The sequence below is a fragment of the Peromyscus maniculatus genome, chromosome 15, assembly GCF_049852395.1.
Source record: "Peromyscus maniculatus bairdii isolate BWxNUB_F1_BW_parent chromosome 15, HU_Pman_BW_mat_3.1, whole genome shotgun sequence".
NCBI classification, from domain to species: Eukaryota; Metazoa; Chordata; class Mammalia; order Rodentia; family Cricetidae; genus Peromyscus; species Peromyscus maniculatus.
Genome location: NC_134866.1, coordinates 7542358 through 7570073, shown reverse-complemented (window position 1 = coordinate 7570073; position 27716 = coordinate 7542358). Strand labels below are relative to the sequence as shown.

Sequence of the window (27716 nt, the reverse complement as noted above, 5' to 3'; positions counted from 1 at the left end):
GTGCATAGAAAAGGTAGACAAAGAAAGCTGTGACCCCTGTAGGTTCCAAGCTGCAGAGGCCAACATATCATCTCAAGGACACATTCCTATGACGAAGCATAAGCAAAGCAAACAGATATCCCTCTGATAAGAGCTTCACCATCCCCTGTGCTACTGTGCTGCTTTCATTTCCTCTCTGAAAGGCCTGTGTGTCTCACAATCCTAGTAGATGTTTGCCTGAACTTGATACTCCTATGTCTGCATTCTGAGCATTGTGACTCTTCCCATATTCTCTCTATCATTTACACAATAACTATTAAGCTGTTTGCCCAGAAATGGGTGATACTAAAACCAGGGTGAATGAGAGAGAAATACTCACTCATGATCTTCAACCCAAGTGGCCCAGGGACAGTAGGGTCTTGATGGGGTTTGTGTGAGCACTGCAGTTTAACACTAGTCTCAATTAACAAAGATAAGGGCATGCTGGCCAATAGTGCCCACACATGCAGATGGACCCAGAGGATTTTAGAGTAGGTTTGATCTCACTGTAGATGGGTCAGACCACTCTTCTGTTGTAGAAATAACGTCAGTGTTTAATTATATCCACAATACACTTTAATATGTATTTTGCTTAAGGTTTTCATCTTTGTTTTCATTCCATTTCTGTGCTCCTTGTGCGATTATTTAATGTGTATAATTTCAGTTGTTAAAAGTAATTCACATACATAATAATTTTCAAAGCAACTTATAATTAACTAAAGAAGGAAGCAACAGATGTTGGAGCATGAAAAAATGCTTTAAAACATTGAATATTTTTCACAGATGCCATCATTTCTTCTTTCTCAAGGCTTCCCCATTAATAATCCTAAGGCATGCTAATAACCCAGGCCTGGTTCCAAACCCTTGTAATGTGAACACACACACACACACACACACACACACACACACACACACACACACACACACACACACTGAGCAACAGCTGCTCTATTTAGCTTGTTTCATTAATATTTTTGAGTTGGAATACCCATTTAACCTTTAGAAGCAATTAAACTTTGTCAGTTAAAATCCAAATGATTAATTGATCTGCTCTGTGGTCCAGTGGTGTGTCATGATACCTGACTTTCTGAGATCGGGTGTCTCCTTATTTCACTTCACACCATGATATTTCGAGGTCTTACTGGCAAGATTTCACTGTGTTCTTCTTTGAGAGAAACAGCTGCGACAAAGACCTTTGGAGATGGAGTTGGCTCATTCCATGTCACATTCTTGCATTGTTTTATAAGCCACGCCGTGTGAGATGGGAGCATCCACACACGGCGACTTGGCATCTTGCTTCTATTATGAGGTGAGACATGTTCTACATCTGCCCTAGGCTCTACTAATCCCAGGAACTGCTCAATGTGAGACTATAGAAAATAGTCCATGACAGAAGGAACTCTGTTGTCATCTTGTGGGAGAAAGAAATGCCTGTAGCTTAAGGAAGGAAATTCTGGAATCTAACCAAAATTTTATTACACCTCTGAAACCAGAAGCATACACATCAGAGCATCTCAAAGTTAACAGAGTAAGGGCCAAAAGTAGCAGGGTAGCAGCAAAGACAATCCAGACATCAAGCAAGATCCTCTCGCATTTGCCAGGCAATTTCAGTAGAAGACTTACTTAATGGATTTCTTTCTCTTATCTTTTTGCAACTGCTAATAGCTTTTAGTGATAAGGCCTTGACATCTGAAACTGAAAAAGAAGAAAAGAACTCTGCCTGCTACACTTTCCTTCTTTGAAAATTAAATTATCTACTCCTTGGAGTGACCTCCCCTGTTACTGTTCACTTCTAAATAGTTTTCCATGAGGAAGAAAAATAAATTCTCCATGATGAATTCACATCGGTTGATTGCCCTGTGTACAGTGCATAATGTTCAGATCATCCTCCTTGTATTTAGTCACCAGGAAATTCCTTATACCTACTCTTGGTAACGAATTGGTGCTGTGTGAGTGAAGCAGATGGATAAAAGGTTTGTAACATCTAGGAGCCTCCTTTCCAGCTTAGCAGAAAACATTACAAATCAAACAGTATGAAAAACATGAGGTCACAGATGCAGTGGAATAATTAAGAGAGATATCTTGAGGGCTGAGAGGGTTGGGTCTCCTGTAGTGCAGAGTCAAGGCCCCTGTGTGTAGGCAGGATCTGTCCATATTGAGATTTAGACCATGAGCTATTAGCATCATGTGTACAGTTCTGAGATACATACAGGAATGTTCCACACTCAATCTTGGAGAGTAATTCACAACTTTTATCAAGGTCCCAAGCAGGCTTTTTGCCTGTACACTTCAAGGCACTTGGAGTTACACTGTTGGAGCATCTGACTTGTCCCTGCTTAGTGTTTCTGCAGTATAATTTCTTTCATGTTTTCAACATGTGCAAGCTACATCATACTTTAAATTCGTTTCCTTTAATAGGGACACAATCATGTTGGATTTAAAAGAACCTATCAAATTTTGTGTGTGTGCATGCACGCATGTGTGTAAATGTGTGCATACACACATATGCATGTAGTCATATGTACTTTCAGTGTCTGCACACATAAATACATGTGGACTTTCAGTTTGTGCACACACATGTAGACAACATGTACTTTATCTCTCTGTCATTTTCAACTTCCCTTTTTATAACTTCTATCTCCTCTACCTCAAAAGGTACTTTGAATATTGAAAAACAAATTTAAGGTAAATGCCTTTCTAAAATATGTCATATACAGTGCAACTTAGTCCCATTCCAAAGAGGACCATCCCGTAACACTGATACTATCTTTTTTTGCTTTAGAATATTAAAATTGGTTTTAATAATAGATGGCTTGGGCAGTTACTTTCCAAGATTCTATCAGGCTCCCAGAAACAAGACTTAAATCGATATCAGTAATACAGAGTGTCCATGAAAACCTTCTTAGCCCTTCATAGTGGTACATATTTCAGTGTCTGAGCCCTTCCTGGTAAATCAACTTCAAACACACCAGCCTTGAGATGTGTTTGGAGCATCACCTCTGACCTTGTCAAATACCTTCCCTTACTGTGGTCCATGCACTGGTACCCAACCAGCCCTACATGGTCCCCTCAAAGAGCAAGCCCTATTATATCTGTGTTTGAGCTACAGCTTGGAGTATGGTTAGGCCAACTCTGACCTGTGCCTTCACTGAGGGAACAGGAAGAATAACAGGGACTTGGCGAAAGGGACACCTGCTAAGAACATCACAGAAGTATAGGTCACAGCTCTCAGGTAGGGCTGGAAGGACCGAGTTAGTTCCTTCATGTTTATTGTGCATGAAATGAATTCTCTAAGAAAGCAGGTTCTCATTGCTGCATTTAGATGATGGCGGCTGAGACGTTTTACTATAAGAGCTCTCTGGGACCTTTCACGCAATGTGTTGCTCAGTCATTTGGTGCCACTTGAGATGTGGGCACTGGAATCCAGATGGTTGCATCACTGGCATTCCACAGGGAGTCTTTTTGGATAATCTCCCTCTATAGGTCCAGTCAATGTCCAATGAGGAACTCCCTTGCTTTACAGAATAGGAGTTTCCATGAAGGTTTCCCATGCTCCACTAATCTTGCTGAAAACAAACATATATAGATATAGATATAGATATAGATATAGATATAGATATAGATATAGATATAGATATAGATATATAATCATGTCTTTTAGCCAGAATTTAACATATGAGTGTTTAAAATGGAAACACAAATACTGCCCCATTGGGATTGGTTTAGAGTTCTGTAATCCACACTATCTAATGGCATTGAGCAGATGCAATGCCACCCATAGCCCCTCAGGACTTAGCTGGCTTGTTCCAGTCCTCACAGCTCTCCTGATCTACACTGGGCCTTGTCTGTCATTCTCAGCACTTAGTTCCCAGCTTGGCCAGGGGAACTGGGTGAGGAAGAGCCTGTTTCAACCTTATACAACGGTAAATCTGTAAAATTCTGGCAATTATCTGATACTTTTTCCAGGTTGGGGGTTTTGTCTGTCATTGTTACAGCTGGTTTTGTTTTGGTTGGTTGGTTGGTTTATTATCATTGTTTTTTTTTTGTTTGTTTGTTTTGTTTTGTTTTTTTCCCAAAAAATGTAACTGATGGACCTCTTAACTTGACTTAAGCTAGTGTTATTGCCATTGACTGATGGTGAAGGAGAGGGTAAGTGGGTCTATCAGGACACCTGAGCTTACTGCACCTCCTCCTTTGTTGGCTTTTATTTGGAGGGGAACTTCAGGCACAAGTACCTAGGGAAAGGAAAGAGGCAGGAAGGGGCTTTCTACATGAATATCTATAACATGACTAGTATTACAACAGAGACTTTTCCCAGCCTGGCTCTTTGTATGACAGGCATTTGCTTGTCAGTTCTAAATCATAGCTATGTGCCTTTGACTGTTTCCAGGTCAGTTCATGGGAGAAAGTGGAGATGGAGGGGGTAAGAGAGGGCAGAACTCTTGTGTGTTCTTGTGTGTTCACTACTAGTCTTAGTGGTCCAAGATGCAGAGCTCCTGGAGAGTGCAGGTTCCCAGGTGCAAGCATCCTGTCTCTGTGGCTCACTTAACACTCATAGCATCTCCCAGTGCCTAGCATGAGGTAACTGCACAATGAGTGATTTGTTAGGTGTCATGTGAGAAGTTAAGGTTGAAATGCCCCTTGTTTGGGACCAGTAGAGCAAATCTGAGGTCTTTCCAGAGTATCCAAGCAGTCATTGCCTTTGTTAGGAGGCATGCAGACAGGAGTTGTTGCAACATTTTAAGTTGTATGTGGATAGCTGCCTGGTTTACATTGTTGGGAGCCTTTGGGCACCTTTGGACTATGGTTAATGCATTAGATGTTAAAAAGCTGGTGCTACTAATTAACAAAGCTAGCTGCAAGAGCCTGAGCAGAGAGAATTTTGTTTGAAAGCAAAGCATTTTGTAACAAGTGTGGGTTTGACCAGCAAGGTCAAATAATGTTGGCTCTGGGGATTAGGAGACATGACTGGGAACACACCTCATCTGCAGGGTTGTGTATGTATTAAAACATATCTCTTCTGTCAAGTATCCCAACACCACAGGCCTAGGTCTTGGCAACAGTCAGCATGTTCTAGAACAAAGGTTAAATGCCCTTTCCTCTGAATATAGACAGCCCCACACAAATCTCCTGACTCTAGCTCCTACCCTCTCACACATTTCCTCAAGGGATCTCCTTTTATGCAGTATAGTCTGTAGATATCTTGCATTAAACCAATTTACCAGGTTTTACATATATGTATATACACAGGATATATTCACATTTCACTTACATTCCTATTCATGATATGTTTGTGGGTGACAAAAATGGACAAATGGATGCTATGTAAAGAATAAATCTTCCAGTAATAACACTTAGAGGGAAAATGCTGTGGCAACTTAAATAAGCAGAGTAAACGTGATAAAATTCAACTTCATTCATAAGAAGTTACAAACGAGAAGCACAATAAAGAGAAAAAGTAGCTTCTCCTACCTCATGAAGGATGCCTATGAAAAGTTTACAGCAATAGAAACCTGTCAATTCAAGAAAAAAGAGGTGAAGTTTCCTGCCAGTACTGCCAGTATTCACTGCTAATACTGGAGCCCACAGACAACTCAGTGCATCAGGGGAAAGTAAACAGAGTAAGAGTGACAGTTGGGAAGAGCTTATCCAAGAGGACACGTACCCTGCTAGCTCTTTTGCTCATATCTCAAAGGCTGGAGACAATTAGGTAATGGCTGTTCATTAGATGCCATGTGTCATTCTATATTGTAGTCTCTGGTGAATGGGAACATGCTGAGCCTCAACAGGTCACAGTTTGTAAGGGATTTCTAAATGGATGGACTTCTTGACTCTTCCCATTTGACCCACAGAAGCTTTATCTTTGTTTCTTTGGGCTGTTTGAAGAGTTACTCGGTACTTCCCAAGCTGGTGGGTACCATTGAGAAGTGATCATAAGTCACCCATTGAACTGTGGTTTGTCTTCTGGTGTCTGGACCACATTAGCATCATGTTTGAATAAGGAAGGGAGGGTTGTGAGTGCTGATGCTTGCCAAGTGTCTGCTGATAAATAGCAAGTATGCAGTGCTTGGCTAGAAATAGAGGAATGAGAAACAGATTGCCACTATCTGAATCTCAAAATCTACGAAGGAGATGCCTGTGCAGACAGATCACTGAGCATTATTTCTTCCCAATGGTCTAGATAACTGTGGTAGCATGCAGAAGAAGGGAACTTTTCAAGTAAATGTAAGCAAGAGGGTTGGGTTACAGAGAAGACAGCAGCATCAGCAGAGTTGCAGAGGCCTGAAGCCACAGCATTTCCTATAGCTTTTGAAGGTAGCACCAATGAGCACAATGGTCAAGAGGACAGGAAAGACTGAGATATAGTTGAGCAGACCTTTTGAAACATCTGGGATATAGAGCAGTTTGGGTTATACCTCACTTGTAATGTGAAGCCACAGAGATGTATAAATACTAACATCAATGCGTGTCATGACCTAGAGCCAATTTGTACATTATGCCTCTCTCTCTCTCTCTCTCTCTCTCTCTCTCTCTCTCTCTCTCTCTCTCTCTCTCTCTCTCTCTCTCTCTCTCTCTCTCTCCCTCTCTCTCTCTCCCTCCCTCTCTCTCTCTCTCTGTACATTTAGACTTTCCATTGCTGGTATCACCATGGATACTCATATATTTCCTGTTTGAACAAACCTAATATGTCTCTCTGCTAACATTTTTAATGTTGCAGTTAGACATGGATTAAAACACTGTGTATTGCAACCAAGTCCTGAGAAACATTCTAAAATAACAGAACAATTTACTGTACCACAAGTATTTACATCTCTAGTCACACTAACCAAGAAGGTTTTTATTAATTTTTTATATTTGTGAGAAAATTAAGAAATTTAGAGGCACTTTAATCATATCTTTTATTTTAATCATATTTTAGAGCATATTTTTTCATCACCACCCCATGGGAATTTTGTCTAAATGGATAGCATTGAAACAAATAAACAAACAAACAAAAAAAACATTTAGTACAGTTGCTTAAGTTTTGCAGTGTTTTCGTAGAAGACAGAATATCAACAAAGTTACCCATAATCAGAACTGGGTCCTTTTCTGTAGACCTGAATGACTTAGAAGGAAAACATACACCTACTTTTCTTAAAGAACATCCTTGAACAGGAGATTTCTGCTCATATTTCCAGGTTCGTATAATCTTAAATGAGTGACCAGCCTTACAGACCTTATGCTTTAATATATGAAAGTATGTATGTGTGCAGAGCAAAGAGAAGGGAGAAGTCTTATACAGCTGAAAATTAGGAATATACTTACAACAAGCATTATGATAGATATCTGTGACTAAAATATGGATTTGGAAGTTTACTTAATTATTTAACCACCACTTTATATTTTAGGAGTGTAGAGTAGAAATATTTCCAATTCATATTTAAACATAAAAATCCATCATGTAGAACAGCCTCTAAACATTAATTTGGACAATTATCCTATAGGAAATGTAAAGATCAATAAGCTGCTCTATGTCATTGCCATATGCAAAGTGTTTTAAAGTCTGGAAGTACTTAGTGTATAAATTGGAGTCAAGCATCCTGAGCATCTTAAGTACATGCATCCTCTGTGGGAAAGCAGCTGCATCAAAGATGGCAGCCTGGCATCAGTTCAGTGAAGAAAGCAGGTGATTGACAGGGATCTTGCTGATTCACACAACAGGGCAAAGACTCAGGTGCCCTCACATCTGGATATCTGACTTTCCTTCTGAATCTTGCTCCAATAGATTTAAGCATCTATTTTCTGGTGGGTGATTTGAATGCAAAGTGTTCCTCATAGGCGTTTGAACCTTTGATCCCAGTTGGTAATGCTATTTGGGGAGGTCATAGAACCTCTCAGAGACAAAATCTTGCTGGAGAAAGCATTACCAAGGTCTAGCTCTAAGGTTTTGTAGCCCTGCCCCACTCCCTCTTCTCTGTCTCTCTCTGCTTCCTGTGTAGAGATGAATCTACATAGGATTCTCTCTGCTCCCTCAGTGCCCACTGGACTCACACTCCTGCTGACATGCCTTTCCTGCCATGAAGGACTTTATCTCCTTTGGAACATCAAGCTTGCATTAACCCATTTCACCTCTAAGATACTTTTAGTCATAGTATTTTGTCACAGCAGTTGAGAAGTAACTAACACACTGAAGTATCACACAGATGGGCATAGAGAGAAGACCACGTGTATGAGACCACAGAAAGTGGTAGAAATGCTGCCCAATAAATTAAGACAAATAAAAGTAAAGTCAAAACAGATGCAAAGAATATGCAACAGTGAAAATAGATAACAATCTAATGTATCAATAGTATCAGCAATACAGTGTTCCCTCTGTAACTGAAGGGGATTGGTTCGAGGGTACAACCCCCGCTCCCCTTGGATACCAAAATCCGAAGATGCCTGCATCTCTGAAATGAAATGGCATAGTGTTTGCATATAACCTATGCATATCTTCCTATATGTTTTAAAGTCCCTAGGTGAATTACAATATCTAGTCCCTTGTAAATGCTCCATAAACACTTACACTTCATTGTTTGAGGGTTAATGACAAGAACAAAGACTGAATGTCATATGCTGTGACAAGTGTAAATTTTAAAATATATTCAGTCTGCAGCATGGAACCTGTGGCTATCAAAGAATGGCTGGAATGAATAAGCTCAACCCCAATGTAGCCACAAAGACTCACGGTGGAAAGAAAGAATTGCACATCCTAGAAACAGTGCCATCAAAAATGCTCAAGTTGCTCTGTTATGATGTTGTCACTTCCTGGAGGCAGACTACTTGGTATCAAAAAAAAAAATCATCTCCTGCTGGCAGATCATAACCTGCCCTCATCTCACAGAGGAAAGCCAAGAGCATGATGATGTGGAGAGGGAGCCACACTCAGGACAGTGGTCTTAGAATTAACTGTGACTGTCTGTGGTGACTGTGTCAGGTTGGGTCACCCTCACACTTCAGTATTTCCATTTGGATCCCTGCACAGACATTGATCAACCCTGAATTTTTATAGAAATCAGATCTCTAATTATTTACCCTCATGAAATGAAATTAATAATTATTCTCAACTATTTTGGTGGCTTATTACTTTCATTAGAGGAACCTGTTTTCCGGGATGAAGACTTAAAAGTTTCTCAAGATGCCAAAGATTATATGAGGTTTTTCCATTAGTTTTTTGTTAGCATCAATCATGGCAAGGTTACTCAGCCAAAACTGGATGCTCAAGGCAAATAAAATATTGACTGCATCCCATCTGGGCTGTTGGGATTGAGGAAGAATGTATCACCAAAACATGAAAACAGGTCTGACTTCTCGATATAGAATCCTGGGAGAATTACTGCATGGGATTCTCTGGAGTTTTCATTACTACAATATCAAATGCTTCTTCCATATTGATTCCTTAGCATACACCTCTGCAACTCACCACACTTTCACACATGTTCCTGGAATATATATATATACACATTATATATAACAATGAAATGTAATATATATATTAACTTTTAAAAAATTTATTCTTTGTGTCTTTCACATCATACATCTTGATTCCATTCATTTTCCAATCCCTTTGTATCTGCCCTCTGTCTTTGCAACCTCCCCCCAATATAAAATAAAATAATATTTTAGAGAAAATAAAGAAGAAAAGAAAAAAAGGGAAAATCAATCTTGTCATGGAAGCTGTAGTGTGACACAGTGAGTCGCGCAGTAAACCTTTTTATCCATATATCTTTACTTGCAAATGTTCGTTGCAAAGATTCATTGGTCTGGTTCAAGACCTCTGGTTTCTGCTACACTATCAATGCTGGATCTTCACTGGGACTCTTCTTGGATATCGTGTTGTCCTGTGTCATGGAAATACTGCAGCTTTGGGTCTGCAGGACCAGCCCCTTTATGTGCTCCAGCAGATCACAGATGGGGTGAATGTTGGTCTGGGCCAATTCATAATCCTGGTTCTGGGCCTGGGTAGTTGCAGGATTGGTAATCCGTCCAGATCTCCATTGTCCTCACAAGGGTGAGCTCTCTGACATTGTCCTGACTAGTTCACCTCTTGCAGCCATGAGCAAGGGGAGGGACCAGTTCTCCTTTCACATCCTCAAGGTTGGCTCTCCCACACCTACACCATCAGGGACATCTAGACTGTGTTGCCCAGGCAAGGTACAGGGGCCATCCTCCCAATTGCTGCAGCTGGTGAGGACCACTGCTACAGCTGGTGGTGAGCTCTCCCACTCTTATGACCTCAGGGCCAGCTCTCCCACCTGTCACAGGTGGCAAGGGGTGGTTGGGGGAAGGGAGGCATCGATCCCCATCCAACACCACCATGTGGCAGATGAGGGGTGAAGCCAGATCTCCCATGCTCACATTCTTGGGGTGATTCACCTGCATATATTTATTTTTATTGTTAATATTTAAGACCCTTTGTGTCTGTAGCTCAGCATTTGTCACATAAGAGATTTCCCAAAAATGAAGAAAGAGAGGGGTATGATGGATCAATTCCTGAAAAGCATGAGCTTTTATTTCCTTAAGTGTTGTTAAAGAAAGTATCATTTGGGCAGTATTACTTGAGCTTTTAGTTTGAAAAATATAAGTTTATATATTTGGATCATTATTTGTAAGTCCTGGCAGGGAAGATTGCCAAAGCAATAGGATTCTTGGTCATCAATGTCATTTATAACAATAAAGTTATTTAAATATTCTTATTTTAAAAGAACATAATTTCCCATAGTAAAATTTCCAAAAGAACAAAAAGAAATGTAATTCCATGGGATTTTTTAATAGAGAAATATGTCAAATTTAAAGTATGTTCTTAATTTTCCAAATAATTTAATCTAGCATAAAACACCAAAAAAAGTTCTAAATGTTTCTCAATAATGAAATGAAATGCAGCAAGGATTTGACCTTAGCTGTGGAGACTCAAGATGCATCATTCATGATGTGAAGCTTTTAGATTAAATAAATATTCCTACTGCTATCTCTTAGCACATGAAATCTTTATCTAAATTATGAGCCTGTAAGAAGACAGCTTTATGTAAACCCAGATGAGAGTCAATTTAGAAGACAATCAATTTCTACCACATGATCCCATCACAGATAGAGTGAAATGATTCTCATAGGAACGTGGGTGCAAGTTAAATTTAAACTTGCTTTCCCAGCTGGATAAATACATTCTGCTATATGTAACCCTTGTGGGATAATCTGTGTGATTGTGACAACCTGCAGTTTTTTGAGGTAGTTGCATCTCCAGTCACCATGTCCAGAGAACACCCAATAGTTTTATATTCTGTGTGATGTGTCTGCTCCTGGGCAGCTGTGCAGAACAAAGGCGCTGTATGTACCCGGCAGTCCGCTGTGCAGGACAAAGGCGCTGTATATACCAGGCAGTCCGCTATTTGGTAGAAACTCATTATTGCACTTCACAACTGCAAATAGCAAATATATTGTTCTTTTTATGATGTTTCACTCTCTTTTTACAAAGGAGACAGCTGAGGTCCGAGGTTTTGTGGAGTAGAGCACTGGACGGAAGCTGCTAGGCTTTCCTGTTTGTCACAGATAAACTTAGGAGGGAAGAAAATTTCATAGTAAAGACTGACCAACCTTCCTTCTTTAGCAAACTTGAATAAACTTACTCGGAAGAGAAAACCCATTGGCAGGAAAAACTATGAAGTGCCACTTCCCTACACATCCAGCACTCACGGGGAAGTCATAAAGAAGGAGAAAATATTTCAGATAGCTTTTCTCATCAGAATGTGGAGTTAGTAAGCTAAGAATTTTATGAAGAAATGCCTCCAATCTCAGTTATGAAATTCTAGATACATTGAGCAGGAAACACTAACTTCTGTCAGCCTCAGTCTATAGGGCTATACTCCTGATCTTTGTTTGAGCCAATGAAATCAGCTGTGGAACTAGCCCTACAGCAGCATCGCTGGTCCCCTGGAGAACTTGTTTATCGTAATGTAGCATCATGAGTGGTGGCTCTTAGCTGAGTTGCTGTAGTCATGGTCCTGATTTGACCCTGATGGGCATCTCTGAGAACAAATAGCTTCCATGCCATCTCCATTATTTTTCATTTTAAGAATCCCACATATCTTTGTCTAAGGCAGAGTTTCTTAGTCTTTCTTTACAAAAGTTGTCTTTGTGTATAGAATGGGGTGTGGAGTTAGAGGAAGGGAAACAGCTGGGGAAGGAGACGGGATATGATAGTAGAGAATTAAGTTGATAAGAGTGTAGTATGAAATGTCCATAATGAAGGCAAATTTTTTTACAGTTAATAAATGCTAACAAAGTCAAAACATCTTTTTAGTGTTTCTACGGCACTGATGAGTTTTGCATAGACACACAAATTAGTGAAAGCTTTGGGAATGGAGCTTGGTTCTTCAGAGAGCAGAAAGATCGCCCTCTCGTCTGCTTGTAGGAGACCATAAATGTTGTAACCTAATAAAGGAAGCTACTAGGTAGCATGAATCCTAAAAGGTCTTATTAATAAAATCAAACCCGGAGGCAGGTATTGGGGTGAATGCTGGAAGATCAGAGAAGCAGAACAAGCCACAACCACCTCACCTTGCCAGTTCCTCAGCTGATCCTGTTTCCTCAGACTGGAAGCCTCTGTGTCCTCATCCAAATGGATCTCAGCTGAACTGCTTCTCGAAAGCCTGAAAGCTTAACCAGCTCTAGTTCCTGGTCCTCATGCCTTATATACCTTTCTGCTTTCTGCCATCACTTCCTGGGTTTAAAGGCTCTTGTTACCACACCTGGCTGTTTCCAGTGTGGCCTTGAACTCAAGTGATAGGATTAAAGGCATGTGTGCCACCCTTTTCTGGCCTCTATGTCTAGTGACTTTTCTGTTCTCTGACCCCAGATAAGTTTATTAGGGTGCACAATATTTTGAGGAATACAATATCACCACACTACTACCCATCATCATCACCATCATCATCATCATCATCATCATCATCATCATCACAGATCTCACCAATATTCTAGGGAAGAGGGTCATGCAGATTGTGGGGCCCATTGGAGAGGAACCTTGAAGGCTTCTTAGAACCGGTCTCTCACAGTGTGTGAGTGGCTGCTCACCAAGAAAGCTCTTATGACCAGAGCTGTGGCTTGATAACCAAGTTGTCAAGGAGCCAATGACAGATGAACTGTTATAGAGCAGCTGTTTCTATGGTTTCATGTCAGATTGTCCAGCCCATTGCATCCAAACACACAGCTGTTTACAACTGAAGAAATGAAGAAGGCTGTAGGTATGTGGAAGTGCTCACAGCCAACATTATTTTCTGGTAAGAAACTATACAGGTTTTGGTCTTGGTTTGTTTATTTCCTTAAAATTATCTGGGGTGATGGTCCCCATGTATTCTTTTAAAAACAAGATCCAAGAGAGTCCTGCCAAAGCCTTGTCTCATTAACACAACATTACCTTATCTCATATCATTCAAAAGCCGTCAAAATTCCACATCAGGATGATTAAAATTTGTGCAGGCTCTCAAGTAGGTGTAGCATACTGAACATTTCCCCAGAAAGAATGTAAGCATCCAAAGAAAGGGAGAGCATCTGAGATCAAGGTCACCAATTACTTCCCTCAAGAGTAGGTGTTCACTTTTACCCAAAGGGACTTTCTCATCTCATTGCAAGACATTTGCCAGAAAAAAAAAAAAAAAGAAAGAAAGAAGAAGAAAAGAAAAAGAAAAAAAGATGTCTGCATCTTTGATTTTCACTCCTGGAGACTAAGAATTTAAAGCCAATTTTAGTGAGAGAATAAAGTAGATAGATAGATCTTCTCATTTGAGATGTAAGTTTGTAGAGGCAAAAGCACCTACAAATCACAGCCTTAGCAATAACAAAGGATTCCAGCAGCACCATTGATTTTCTAATTCTCTTGATCTGTCTACATCAGTAGTACAGAAAAGAATGTCTAAAGCATCATAGGAGAAGGAAAACCAGCTTACTGTTATGTGCATACATATATATTCTACTGCACATAGATATATGCACACGTGCATACACACATACCCTACATCCTTTTTAGGTAAGTGTAACATGAATTTCTAAACAGCCTTATTAATAAAAAAAAAAACAAAACTCAATGCCAGCTACTGAGGTAAATATGAAAGATCAGAGAAACAGAACAAGCCACAGCTAACCTCACCTCACCGACTTCTCAGCTGATTCTGTTTCCTCAAACTGGAAGCCTCTGAGTCCTCATCCGAATGGATCTCAGCTGAATTGCTGCTAAAAGCCTAAATACTTAAAAGCCTCTAGTTCCTAGTCCTTGTGCCTTATATACCTTTCTGCTTCCTATCATCACTTCCTAGGATTAAAGGCATGTGTCATCATGCCTGGCTGTTTCCAGTGTGGCCTTGAACTCAAGTGATAGGATTAAAGGTGTGTGTGCCACCATTTTCTGGCCTCTATGTCTATGTAGTGGCTGTTCTGTTCTCTGACCCCAGATAAGTTTATTAAGGTGCACAATATATTGGGGGACACAATATCACCACAGGTAAGAAAACATAGGAGTTTGTATTTGTTATTCTGCACCTGAAAGAATCCAGACTGGCTACTGGTAGAAGATGAATGCACATTTACGGACATGCTGAGGCGCTAGGCTTTCTCACTCTCTCTTTGGGGCCACTGTAGTGCCCATCACTCCCATGTTCTACCATGGACGCCTATGAGGTGTTAGGCTCAGTTCACCCCTCTCTTGAATAGCTGTGATTCTCACCTCTCCCAGGTTGTGCCGTGGAAGCAAGCAGGCCCGAGGGACTGCCTTACAGATAAGCGACACAGTGAAGGCGGAGGAGGGCTAGTGCGGTATACAGGCTGTGTGTTGTTTTACAACTGTACTGACATGTTTATTATGTCTAAGAGTCTTCTGGTGGAGTCAGTAAGGCCTTTTAACTGTAAAATTATTCCATCAGCATCCCCCTGGCTTTTTGTTTCTCCTTTTCTGTCTTTTTCTTTCCCTGGTGCTCCACCTGAGACTTCAACCACTGCACTGAACAAGAGCAATCAGGGTGGGCATTCTTTTCTCTTTCCTGGTTTGAAAGCAAATATCTTATATTTCCCCTGTTCAATATAGTGTTGGCTCTGGGTTAGTTGTGGAAATGAAAGTGAAATTGAGACGAGGGGAAGATTCAAAGGGGAGTGTGTGTGTGTGGGGGGGGGTGAGGTTGAAGTTGCTAATTTACACTTTGTTTGAAAAATGCCAGCATGATACCTAACGCTTCATGTGCTAATTTTAGATTATAAAGTCTATGAGTCATCATAAGGTATACTGCTGCCCAGGGGGCCTCTAATCAAATGTTGATACTGTGAGGGATATGCAAAGTGTGGGTGGTTTCCCATGTAAAATCATTCACTTTTGCCACAATACAATGTTCACATTTTCTTTGTCTTCCATTGAGCTTCCCTGGCTAATAGCAGTACATCAAGAATGCAGGAGCAGCCTTTAGGCTCTGTACATCACCACTGTGCACTAGTAGTGGGCACTGGGTTTAGTGTTAATGTTGATTGTTTGGGTGTCCTTTCATGTTCCGAACCTCATGCAAAGGCATGCACTTTGGTGTTTGGAGCAGCTGTCTAAACCCAAGACTTGGTGTGTAAAAGCTGCTAGGCATTAGGAGATCAACATGCCTGAGCCCTCAGCTGGCAGGTGATGAGATGAGTTTTTAACATCTAATGACATCAGGAGGATTATACAGGGAGTAAGAACTTACCTGGGGGCTTGCTCTTCGACCTCCACTCAGTGATTTGTGAACTGCTCCAGTTCCTATGGAAGGTGATGGTGACTCTTCATGTTCAGGTCCTGAACCAGCATGAAAATGCACAGTGGACAATGAATTGATTATCAATTTTGTGACCTTAAAGGATAAGGAACATGTTCACTCTTGCATACACATACACACGGGTGCTGTGGCATGAAGTTGCTGTGCTGGCTGATTATGTGCTGGAAAACAGCAACACTTGTATAAGGACGAGATTGTCACTGTGACAGGCATGAAACATCAAATGTGCTTGCCTAGATGAAAAGGATATCGCAGGCTTTATACTTATGAAGCATTTATCTACAATAATTGAATGGGTCTATTCAGTTTGAAACATCCATGTACTAAAGACATGAAAAATACTGTGATACCAACATATGTAAGGACTTGCTATGAACGCACACATAATGTACACACATGCACATTTGTATTTGATTTAGTAAAGTCTTGTTAAAAACTTTCACATCCACACCTTTGATGATGCACACTTGAATATTCATTCTATCCAGACTCTTCATCTGGTTTTGATGTCATATCACAGTTGTTCTCATGAAGTAATCTAGGGTTCACTCTATCCTTTGCAACAATCTCCAAGTACTGTAAGCAATTAGCATGTCACTCTCATACTTCCTCATATCCTTCAGCTCACTGCTTAATATGTTCAATCTTTCTTCTTGCATGTGATGAATATGAAACAAGGCTAGAAGTCTGCCAGTGTTATTGACTGCAGTTTATGCATCAGTTTTAATTGACTGATTTTCATATAGGTTATGTGTTTTGAACTTGTTTTAAACCATAATTTTAGAATGGTTGCTTGGCATTATATGTTTGACCTACTTCTGTGATGACTGCTATTAGAAAAATATACCAGAGTTCTTTGCTGGGAAATGGTTAAATTATGTAAATCCAGTTTGTTGATTTGGCTTCTTTCTTTTACAAATATTCATTGGAGCAGGACAACATTTAGTCTCTGGTAAGTTTTCCTCCCTGAAGAAGAGAAATTCTCTCTGGTAGCTAAATAGCCTGGGGATTCAAAGCTCAACTACCCTTCTTGTGGGAGCTGGCACAGTGTCCTACCAGGTGTTTGATCTTTTGGGATAGAGCATTCCTTCTCCTGTGTTATTTCTTAGGTCTTTCTCATCTCTGTGAACTTACTTACCATCTGTTTGCTCACTTTCCTTCATTTGCATGTTTGAAGGGAGGAGCTGTCTGTATCTCTGTTTTTTTGTTTTTTGTTTTTTTCAGGCAGAGATTTTCTGTCCTGTCTGCCTGCTCCCAAATAATCCACACAGCTTAATATTACTTATTAATGCTCAGCTGATAGCTCAGGCTTGCTATTAGCTAACTCTTACACTTAAATTAACCCATATTTCAATGTATGCTTTGCCACGTGGCTCATGGCTTATTACCTTATTTTCTACATATCCTGCTTGCTCAGTAGCTGGCTGGCATCTCCTAGCTCTGCCTTTCTCCTTCCCAGCTTCCTCAATTTGATTGTCCAGCCCAACTTTACCCTGCCTTGTTGTAGTCCAATCAGCTTCTTTATTAACCAATGAGAGTAAAACATAGTCATAGTGTACAGAAGGATTATTCCACAGCAATTCTCCCTTTTTGTCTAATTAAAAAGGAAGGTTTTAATTTTATCATAGTAAGGTTATATATAACATTTTTTTGTTGGCTGGTTGGTTGGTTTGGTTTTTGTTTTCATTGTTGTTTTGTTTTGTTTCCCTGTGCATATCTCTCCTTTCTGACTGTAGCCATTTTGGCATCCCCAGATCCCATCTACATCTCCCCAACTTTTTTTCATGTCTGAATCTGATATTCTTTTGCATTCCCTGGACCCCTGTCTGGGAACATCTTCAGAACTGTTGAAGTCATTCTGGGGTTCCTTCCATTTTTCACCATCATGCAGTAAACATTCTCTCACTGACTGACGTCTAGCATCTCAAAAAATGTTGTTTCATGTTACTTTTGAGAAAAGACTTAATTTCTGTTGCTCTATCTTGGTGGTGAGCAGGCCACTCAGTGACCATGTTAGTCTGAATCAATTACTTCCCCTGCTTGCCTACCATCCTAGGTACCATTAAACTAATACAGAGAATTTCCTTTTAATCTTTTCTCTGTGGTCTCAGGTCTGTTGGCCTGCATAAGCACCCATGCTTGGGCACTTTGGTAACACAATTGAATTGCTTTGTTGTTTCTTTTATGGAGTCTAGCTTTCTGTCTCTGTATGCCAAGTTTAGTTACTGAATGAGAACTTGATAAATGCACACAGAAACCACAAGCATTCCATATGAGCATAAATCGGTTTGTATATTCAGCTATTGATGAAATGACTTTCAGGATGCTTCTCCCACATTGTGCTGAGCATATGGCATGAAAATTCTTCTTGGATCCTCTCCATCTCTCTACTTTACTTTTAATCTGTAAACTCTTATAGATTTTTCAAAGGAAAAATAAACAGCAAAACAGGAGGCTCCACTTAACCATCTGAATTTGCTCCCCAAATTTATGCAAATTCCTCTTGAATAGGCTTATTCGAAGCATGTTCAATATAATTTACCCATTCACCAAGCAAATTGTGTAACTGTGCCTGATACTGGTGATGTGAGATAAAAATGTTAAGGTTCTTTTTTCCCCGAAAACTTGCAGTGTATTAATGAAGGCAGAATTTAGACAGAGAATTAAGGATTAGTGAAGTGCACACCTTGTCTCTCTAACATGAGCCTGAAGTGATGAGCAATGGCCAGTCTTCTCCTGAAAGAGAAGAGAAGTGGTTAAGATGGAAGCAGGAAATGAACTCAGATGGCCACACTTACAGGATTTAGCAGAAAGGGGGGCAGGGGGCAGCCAGGTGTCTCACAGGTTTCTGAATTAAATTTTTAAATGGATGGTTTTATCTTTACTGACTAAGATAGAGAATCCATGGGGAGCGCATTAGGAGGAATTTCTTAAAATTGCCACAGTAACTATTCTTATCTGTTAATTTCTACCAGAATAATAAGACTGGTGTATGGCAAATAATAATTAACTCCTTAAATTATTTTTAAAGAGTAAATATTTCTTTATTATTTAATGGTATGCTAGTCATTCACGTTGCCTTCAAATTTGGATAGTCATTGCAGCAGTAAACCAGTAAAATGTCAAATACAGATTCAGTTAAACCATCTGAGGCTCCACAACTATGCTGAATTGCTGCCTAATTTGGGGAATTAAGATAAAACAGGCTGGTCTCACTGTTTCCTAGCCTTTCATAATTAGATAATTCACACAAAATGCAAGCTTGATCCAGCCTCAGAGGCTGGTGAGCCAAGTCCTGAGGTGCATGCTAAAGTTTTGAAGAGACACAAACATGGAGACAGATGCAGTTGGAGACTTAGATATAATGAACTCAAATTGATCCGCTGCAGTGGGTTAAACTCACTGCTAGGGATGTGTGACAGTCTGTCCTTCTGACACATGCCAGCCCAGACACTGGCACCCACTTTCCAATGCAAGTACCAGCCACAGATTTCAAAGGTTTGATGTCACCTGATGCTAGGGATTGTTGGGAGTAGTCTCGTGGGTATAAAGACATAGCTAGTCTATGAGCAATATTGAAGCCGTTGGTGCTTAAGAACTGCACAGTTCACAAGTCAGCTCCTCGGATGCTTTTTTAAGTCTATGTTATCAAAGAATTCCTGAACACTTGCCCAGCCAAGATAACATGGGGCATCAGACAGTAGTGTTGTATGGTTCTTTCAGTCCAGCACCCCTCATAATAGGCATGAAGGGTTGAGATAGAGGCCTCTCCCTCTCCTGTCTGATAGCCTCTATGCCAAGTGAAAGAGACAGTACACATGCTGCATCTACCTCCTGGCCCAAGTGGATTTATGGAATTTACTGGGGCTGTTTTTCCATTTAGGAGGCAGCATCCAAAATTTTACTATCCACAGAGAAAAGTGAAGTCATCCGTCTTGGCAGTTTGGCTGGAGTGAGGATGGTGTGGACAGGCAAGAATGATTGTGGGTATTAAGTCTGAGAAACACCCACAGTGGTTTTACATGGTCTGTGTTAAATTCCTCACATGTTACAAGCATAACTCCTGAGTATTTCTCACTGTAGAAAAGGAAGAAAAGCATGAGAAGACTACTTAGAATAATTAGAACAATGATAAGAGTGTATTAGCCTTTCAGTTTAAGCTACTGCCACAGGCATACATGGGTGACCATGTCTAGAAACTCACTAATTCTATATTAAGGAGATTAGTTTTCTAAGCCCTAACCCCAGAAACACAGGAAAACAAGAACCAGGTTTCATTGTTTTCAGTGGGAAAATAAATGACTCTAGACCAATGGAGATGGACCTGCACAGAAAAGAGTTAACATAGCCACCAACCCAGACTTTGAGCTTAGAGGGATTTGCTTCCCACTTGCCTATTGGTTGGCATTTAGAAATTGTGTTTCAAGAATTTCCAGGATGATAAGAAAAGTTGGCTCTGTATGCCCAAACTATTTATGGAAACAATACCAAAAAGAATGAACTCAGAATTCCCCTAAAATGTAAGGGGGGAGGGTAATTAAATAAAAAAAAATAAGAGATAATAGATGAGATAGTCAAAGTTAAACCTAAGAGATCATATCCAGAGGATAGAAATTCCAACACAGCGAGGGAGGGGCATAGAGACCATGTAACAAAGCCATCAAGAAATTTTCTAAGACAAGAAAAAAAATCAATTTATAAGTTAAAATAGTTTTCCAAAATAACCCATACATAGGTAGCTGATCAGCTAATGTTGCACTTCTCAGCTGTGTCACTGGAAGATAAAAGCACAGAGAATGGTCCTTTCTGAAGGATATTCATTCTCGACCTAAAATCTCCTCCAATATCTTAATACATGTAGATTGTTTGCATATAGATTAACGCCTGTAGATGTTACGTGAGGGTAAGGAAGCATGAGATGTTTGTCTTGAAGGCATCCTTACTTAAGAATGCCACTACAGGGTTTACTGCAGGAAAAAGCCATAAGAAAAATGATGACTTCCTCAACAAGAAATAAAAAAAGAAAGGGAAGCCTAGCACAGAAATGCAAAGTGTCCAGCATAGCTATGCTTGCTTTTCTGTTGGTTTTCTCTGAGAATTTCATACATGAATATGTTTGTCTAATCTACCCCAACTTCCTCCCCTTCACTTTCTCCCCCCCCCCCCCCCCCCCCGTCTCCCCACCACATTTCCCTCCAAATTGTGTATGCTCCTTTTTTAGAGGGCCTGTTGTATCCACGTCGTGTTTGGTACATAAGTGTGAGTGTAAGACCATCTACAGGAACATGAGTAGCTTCTCATGGGTCACATCCCTGAATGAAACTGACTCCTTCCCCCAGCAGCCATCAATTGCCCATAGTTGCTCAGACAGGGGTAGGATTTCATTAGCTTCTCTGTCACCCCTGCTAGGATTTTGACTGTCTTGATCTTGTGCAGGTCTTGTGTGCACAGCCCCATCCATGGGAGTTCATGAGTCCAATGCTGGTGTTGTGTCCTGAAAGTGGCTTAGCTCTTGTTTTTTTATTTGATTAATTTACAATTTTACAGTATGGTCATAAGTAGGTACCTTATGTTGGTAGTTTTCTCCTAGTGAAATAACCTTTACTGCTAATTGGAGGAATTGGGACACAGGACTGCCTTGAAGGTCAACTATTTGCTCCTCATTCAATATCCATAGTATTTATGGCAAAGTAATAAGTAAATGTGCCAGGCACATTTTTATCACCCATGACAGTGTGTCTCTCTTTATAGATCTTCAAATCTACTCTCTACTGAGCTCCCAAACCTCCCAACCCATGGTTATATGTAGTCATGAAAGGATAGAGGAGAAACTGAGAAATGTCATAGATTAACAGGGGGACCAGAGGAGGAAAGCTACATGCTGGGCATCATTTCCTGTGCTCTGTGGATACTCCTCCACTCCTATACTTGAATCTTCTCCCAAGGCTTCTAGTATTCATTAATCTCAAACTAAATCATCTGGAGTCTAAAGAGCACATTCTGGTTCTAAGGTTTAAATAGAAGAGCTAAACTAACAACAAGATAAACAGCATTGTGAGTAACTTACTAAGAAAAAGGAAGATGCCATTTTAGGAAGTTGCCATGGTTTTTCACATGCAATTTTATTTTCTCATTTTCATTGTCTATACAGCAGAAACCACCAGTTTCATTTGAAGGTGACTTGAAAACTAAGTGTCTGTTAAGTGACAGTTTAGCATAAGTATAGTTTTGATTTTGTGAAAGAACTTTGAATGTCTTAGGCCCCAAAGTTTTGAAGACCTGTGGCATGTTGTAAAAGGAGTCTCCCTGAGCTGGCTGTGTGCTGCACGGATAAGACATACTGTGCATTCTCTCCTCCAGGAGTACCAGCCTTGTAACACCAATGCATGCCCAGAGTTGAAGAAGACCACACCGTGGACTCCCTGGACACCTGTCAACATCTCGGACAATGGTGGTCACTATGAGCAGCGGTTCCGATACACATGTAAAGCTCGCCTGCCAGATCCAAATTTGCTGGAAGTGGGAAGACAGAGGATTGAAATGCGGTACTGTTCCAGCGATGGGACCAGCGGCTGCTCCACAGATGGTAAGGAAGTTCTATGAGACTGGCCACTTAATGGAAAGCCTTTGTCCTTGTCTCTAAGGAAATAGAAAAATCGTGGGAGTCTCTGTTCAAACTTTGTTGTGCCTATGGTAGATCCAAAATAGTTTGTGTGAGGTTTATTTAATATAAGAGAATATGTTGAAAAGAGTAGCCGTCACAAAAATAGTAGCTGAAAATTAGATTCCCCCCTTTTAAAAACCTTAAAGTAGCCAGGCAGTGGTAGCACATGCCTTTAATCCCAGCACTTGGGAGGCAGAGGCAGGCGGATCTCTAAGAGTTCAAGGACAGCTTGGTCTACAGAGTGAGTTCCAGGAAAGCCAAAGCTGTTACACTGAGAAACCCTATCTTGGAAGAAAAAAAAAAAAAAAGTCCTGAAGTAACCAAAGACAGTAGAAGTACATTTCTTTATTTATATCTAAAGTGATTATTTTTCTGTTAAATAGCACATTGGATCCAATTATGCTAATAGTGCTTTAACCTAGTGGTTTTGTGCTGTGGGATGTCCTGTAACCATGAGCCACATGGCAAAGTATAAATTAATAGAAATGAGTTAATTTAAGATAGAAGAACTAGATAACAAGAAGCCTACCACGGCCATATAGTTTGTAAGCAATATAAGTCTCTGTGTGTTGGGTCTCGGTTGGGTCTGAGCGGCTGCAGGACTGGTGGGTGAGAGAGATCTGTCCTGACCGTGGCCAGGCAGGGCTGGAGAAAACTTCAGCAACAGTTTTGTGAATGTTTTGGAGAGCCAAGGCAGATGCAGCCCCATCCTCTGCCTGGCCTGGACACTGCCCATGGTCTGTCAGGCAGTTCTCTCCCTGGACTTCCTGCTGGAATGGTTGAGCCTTTTCCCCAAGCTTCACTATTTGCTTTGTTCTTCCTTTAAAAAAAAATACTTTTATCTGATTGCACAAAATACATTCTGGCTCTTAAAAGGAAAGAGACACTCATAGAGGAGTTCCCACAGGATGGCTTCATGAGAAGGGCAGTTACATCAGTGACAGAACATTCATAAGCATTACTCAGCACTGTGATTGTGATCGTCCTTGATTCTCCCAACGTGAGTGTTGGTGCTCCTAGATTGGTGTTCAGACACAGGAAGGGTCAGATAGGTCACATTTATTTATCCCAGTCAAGCTCTAAGGGATGGGCTGCACTGCTCTCTGGTCACAGATACCCATGCCTTCTCTGGGTGTGGATAGCCTGCCTGGATACCTGATGAATAACAATTCTTGTAGAGCAGCATGCACTTCCAAAACACTCCCCTACATCCTCTATATTTTCTGACACATCTCAGACTGCTGATACGTACAGTTCAACAATACATAGCCCATTGCTTCTTAAAAGGGACACAGTCTACTCTGATGAAGGGTCTTATGAAAATAAATGTACAACTTAGAACTAAAGCCATCACTTGGAAGAGGAGCAGCAGAGAACAGTCACTCTTGCTCTTTTTATAAAAACCTGCTGTTACTCAAAGAAAAGATTTACTTGGAAATTCCCAGACAGGAGAACAGGAGACCCAGCTGGAAAATGTACATTCTATAAAGGGCAATCTTATCATTTTAATCAAGATTTTGAGATAGAATATGAGAATTCAAAGATGAATTTCAGATATTATTTCAATTTTTTCCCATTATATCCTATATGACTATCTTAATTATATCCCATATATTGTCTTAAATACAGCTATGCCCTATAAAGTCTAAATGGGAAACACATATCCTAAAATATTATTATTCATCTTAAATTCATGTTTAATTGGTCTTCCTTCATTTCACTTGTTGGGATGATGACCTTTTCATGAATTTACTTACACCATTTTTCTGTATGGGCCATGACATTTATTTATGGTGCCCTCAAAGTGAAATGTAATGAAAATGAAGCATGGTATATCTTTAAAATTGACTTTATTTTCCTCCCTTAATGCATATTTTTATTCTTTCCATTCTCAGATACATATAACACCAAAGCTAGTATGTTTTAAATATTAATAGTATATATATATATATTATTCATGAAAATATGTTTTAAAAAATGATTTTATAAAAATTTATAAATTTTTGTAAAAGTACATTATACAACGATAGCCTATATTTTATTAAAACTGCAAGCATTGCCCATGGTGTAAAGAAATGTAAACAGTCTATGTTTTGATGGTTCTGAGTTCTGATGATCATCCTCACATCGTGTTATTGATGTCTTGAAAACTGAAAATTGAACACATGTGCTTCTGAACACAGAAAAGGAGCGTTGCCTACCATTGTTTCTTTATTGATAACCCACAAAACACTGGCCCGTTTCAAAAAGCCACTCCTAATGCCTTATCTTAGAAGACCATCCTGCCTGCATGGCACCAAACAAGAAGCTTGCCCAGGAATGGCTGGGGTGTTGGTGTTTGCTTGCTTGTGAGAACAATTGCCTACCACATGACCCGTGGTTGGTGAAAACATCACTATTCGTGAGACAATGACTGCATGGGTTTAATATTGTAAGTCGGGCTGCATCTTCTTCACACAAATTTTGACTGAGTCTGATTAAGTAAGTAAAAATGCCCAGAGCAGGTCTGATATGCAAGGAGTCTTCAAAAACAATTCACATATTCTTATAACGCTTGTCCATCCTCACCCCACCACTACCAGCACCCCTAATCCCTACTGTTCCATTTTGTTAGCAAGCATACGTGCAACATCTTAGGCAAGCTTATTCAGGGATGGGATCTGTGCAAGCTCTCTGGAGCAAACTGTTGTCTTCATGGTCTGTGATCCAAGAGGGATTAACTTTGATCCTGTTACAGCATGAATTCACACTGAAAAGGTTAACTTTGAAGGCACAGGTCTAAGACAAATATCTTTCCTGTAGCCCCAGTCCCATGGTTCATGAGGACAGTTTGCAGTAGAATTCCTAAAGAAAGTGAACCGGGGGCATTCTTTAGCGTCCTCTACAGAAGAGAGAAGAATCACTGACGTGAACTTGCTGGTTGCAAATGTGTTGCCACATTCAGATGGAGTACCACCTGCATCCTAATTAGACAGTAACTACAGGAAAGAAGCATGAGTTCTAGGAGGCTGCCATTCAGCTACAGTGGGTTTGGGGCCTTTGAAGTATGAAAAGGGTTCAGTTGACTACTAGGGTAATTCTGGACTTAAAGCGAACAGCCTACACTGCAGAACCACACTTTGGGTTTCCTTGGCAGGTCTTTCTGGAGACTTTCTACGAGCTGGGAGATACTCTGCCCACACAGTCAACGGGGCATGGTCAGCATGGACTTCCTGGTCACAGTGCAGCCGCGACTGCAGCAGAGGCATTCGGAACCGGAAGCGTGTTTGCAACAACCCAGAACCCAAATATGGGGGCATGCCCTGCCTTGGCCCATCCCTGGAGTTCCAGGAATGCAACATTTTACCCTGCCCAGGTAAGTGGATCACAGTGTGAAAAAGACTGGGAAAACTGTGTGTTTGCAGCCTTTAATAACTGAAAGCCAGTGGAAGCCGCTGGAGACCTCCCTCACTTTGTCTTCTTTGGGGTTATTAGTCTGTGATGAAACACCATGACCAAAATAACACGCGGAAGAACAGGTTTATTTCACTCATAATTCCATATAACAGATTATCATCAAAAGTTGCAGTGACAGGAACTCAAACAGGGCAGGAACCTGGAAGCAGGAGCTGTTGCAGAGGCCATGGAGGGGTGGTACCTCCTGGCCTACTCCCTCTGGCTTGAAAAGCTTGCCTTCTGTAAAACTTAGGACCACCAGCTCAGGGATAGCACCACCCATTATAGGCTGCGCCCTCCCCTATCCATCACTAGTGAAGACAATGCCCTACAGGCTTGTCTGTAGCCAGAATTTATGGAGACATTTTCTCAAATGAGGCTCCCTCCTCTCAGATGACTTTAGCTTGTATAAAGCTGACATAAAACAATACAACACATACTCAGATCTTGTGGTCTAAGCCCTGTCACTAGTTGGAAAAAATTTTATGTGTTGTCCCCAAAATGAGTGTTAGACACTTTCAGGATGCAGATAGAACCAACCCCTTCAATATGACCTCTGCCAAGTCCATACAGTCATGGCTGCCACAGTGCCATACCAGGGACACCAGCCTGCTGTGGATGTCATTCTGTATAAATAAAACACTGATTGGCCAGTGGCCAGGCAGGAAGTATAGGCGGGACAAGGAGAGAGGAGAATTCTGGGAAGTGGAAGGCTGGGTCAGAGAGACACTGCCAGCCGCCACCATGACAAGCAGCATGTGAAGATGCCGGTAAGCCACGAGCCACGTGGCAAGGTATAGATTTATAGAAATGGATTAATTTAAGCTATAAGAACAGTTAGCAAGAAGCCTGCCACGGCCATACAGTTTGTAAGCAATATAAGTCTCTGTGTGTTTACTTGGTTGGGTCTGAGCAGCTGTGGGACTGGAGGATGACAAATTTGTCAGGAAAACTCTAGCTACAAGTGTCGCCCAATGTGGGGCTCAGACCCACGACCCTGAGATTAAGAGTCTCATGCTCTACCGACTGAGCTAGTTCCCAGTTCCATCTCGCCTATTGCATAGAGGGGCCCACCCCATGAATGAAACCCTCTAAGGACAGATTTCTCTTCTGGCCACTAATAGAGCTGTGTGTCACCTGACTGTCTAGTCTCAGGCTCTTTAACACAAAGTCTTAAAGCGATCATAACCTTGTCCTGTGTACACCACCTTTGCCTTATGCCTGAGTAGAAGCCCCAGGAGTTCTGATCAGGCTCACACACCGTAGTGATCTCAGCTATTGCACAGGCATGGCACACCTAGAAATACCTGTGGATAGTTGTCAGATGATGAAGGAACAAAGCACTGGAAAATTGGTCTTCCTTCCACAGAGAACACCATTGATTTGTACATTACAAATAGTATAAATAAAATTTTCCCATATGGGCTGCCAGTGCTCCCCCTAAGAGCCATAGACTATCTGACAGAAACCCAATAACAGGCATATATATTTTTATGATATATATATCATAAATAATGTCAGCCTAGTACAGTCACTGATTCCTGGTTTTGTGCTATGTTGCCATGCAGTGGCCACATCAGCTGAAGACATATAAACTAGAATCATAATAAGTAAACCAACCAGGGTACTGTGAGCCTAGTATTGAGGGGTAGGAAGGAGTTTATCAAATTGGCAAGCAGGAATGAGAAATCCTGTGTAGGAAAAACTTTTTCCAAATATTAGATACATTGGTTTTAAGAGAATAAAAATCTTAGCATCTATTCCTGCAAATACATACAACTTTCTAAATTATTTGAATAATA

The 27716-nt window shown here is 40.7% G+C and overlaps 1 protein-coding gene across 3 annotated transcripts in view; it reads left to right on the top strand.

Moving 5' to 3' along the window:
* The window catches only part of Sema5a (semaphorin 5A), a 474447-nt gene that overhangs the window by 427007 nt on the left and 19724 nt on the right, over window positions 1-27716 (top strand). For all 3 annotated transcript variants that reach the window (XM_042261366.2, XM_076551679.1, XM_076551678.1), the window contains 2 exons: window positions 22176-22401; window positions 25616-25834. In XM_042261366.2, coding sequence (XP_042117300.1) covers window positions 22176-22401; window positions 25616-25834 — 445 coding nt within the window. The remainder of the gene's footprint in view (window positions 1-22175; window positions 22402-25615; window positions 25835-27716) is intronic.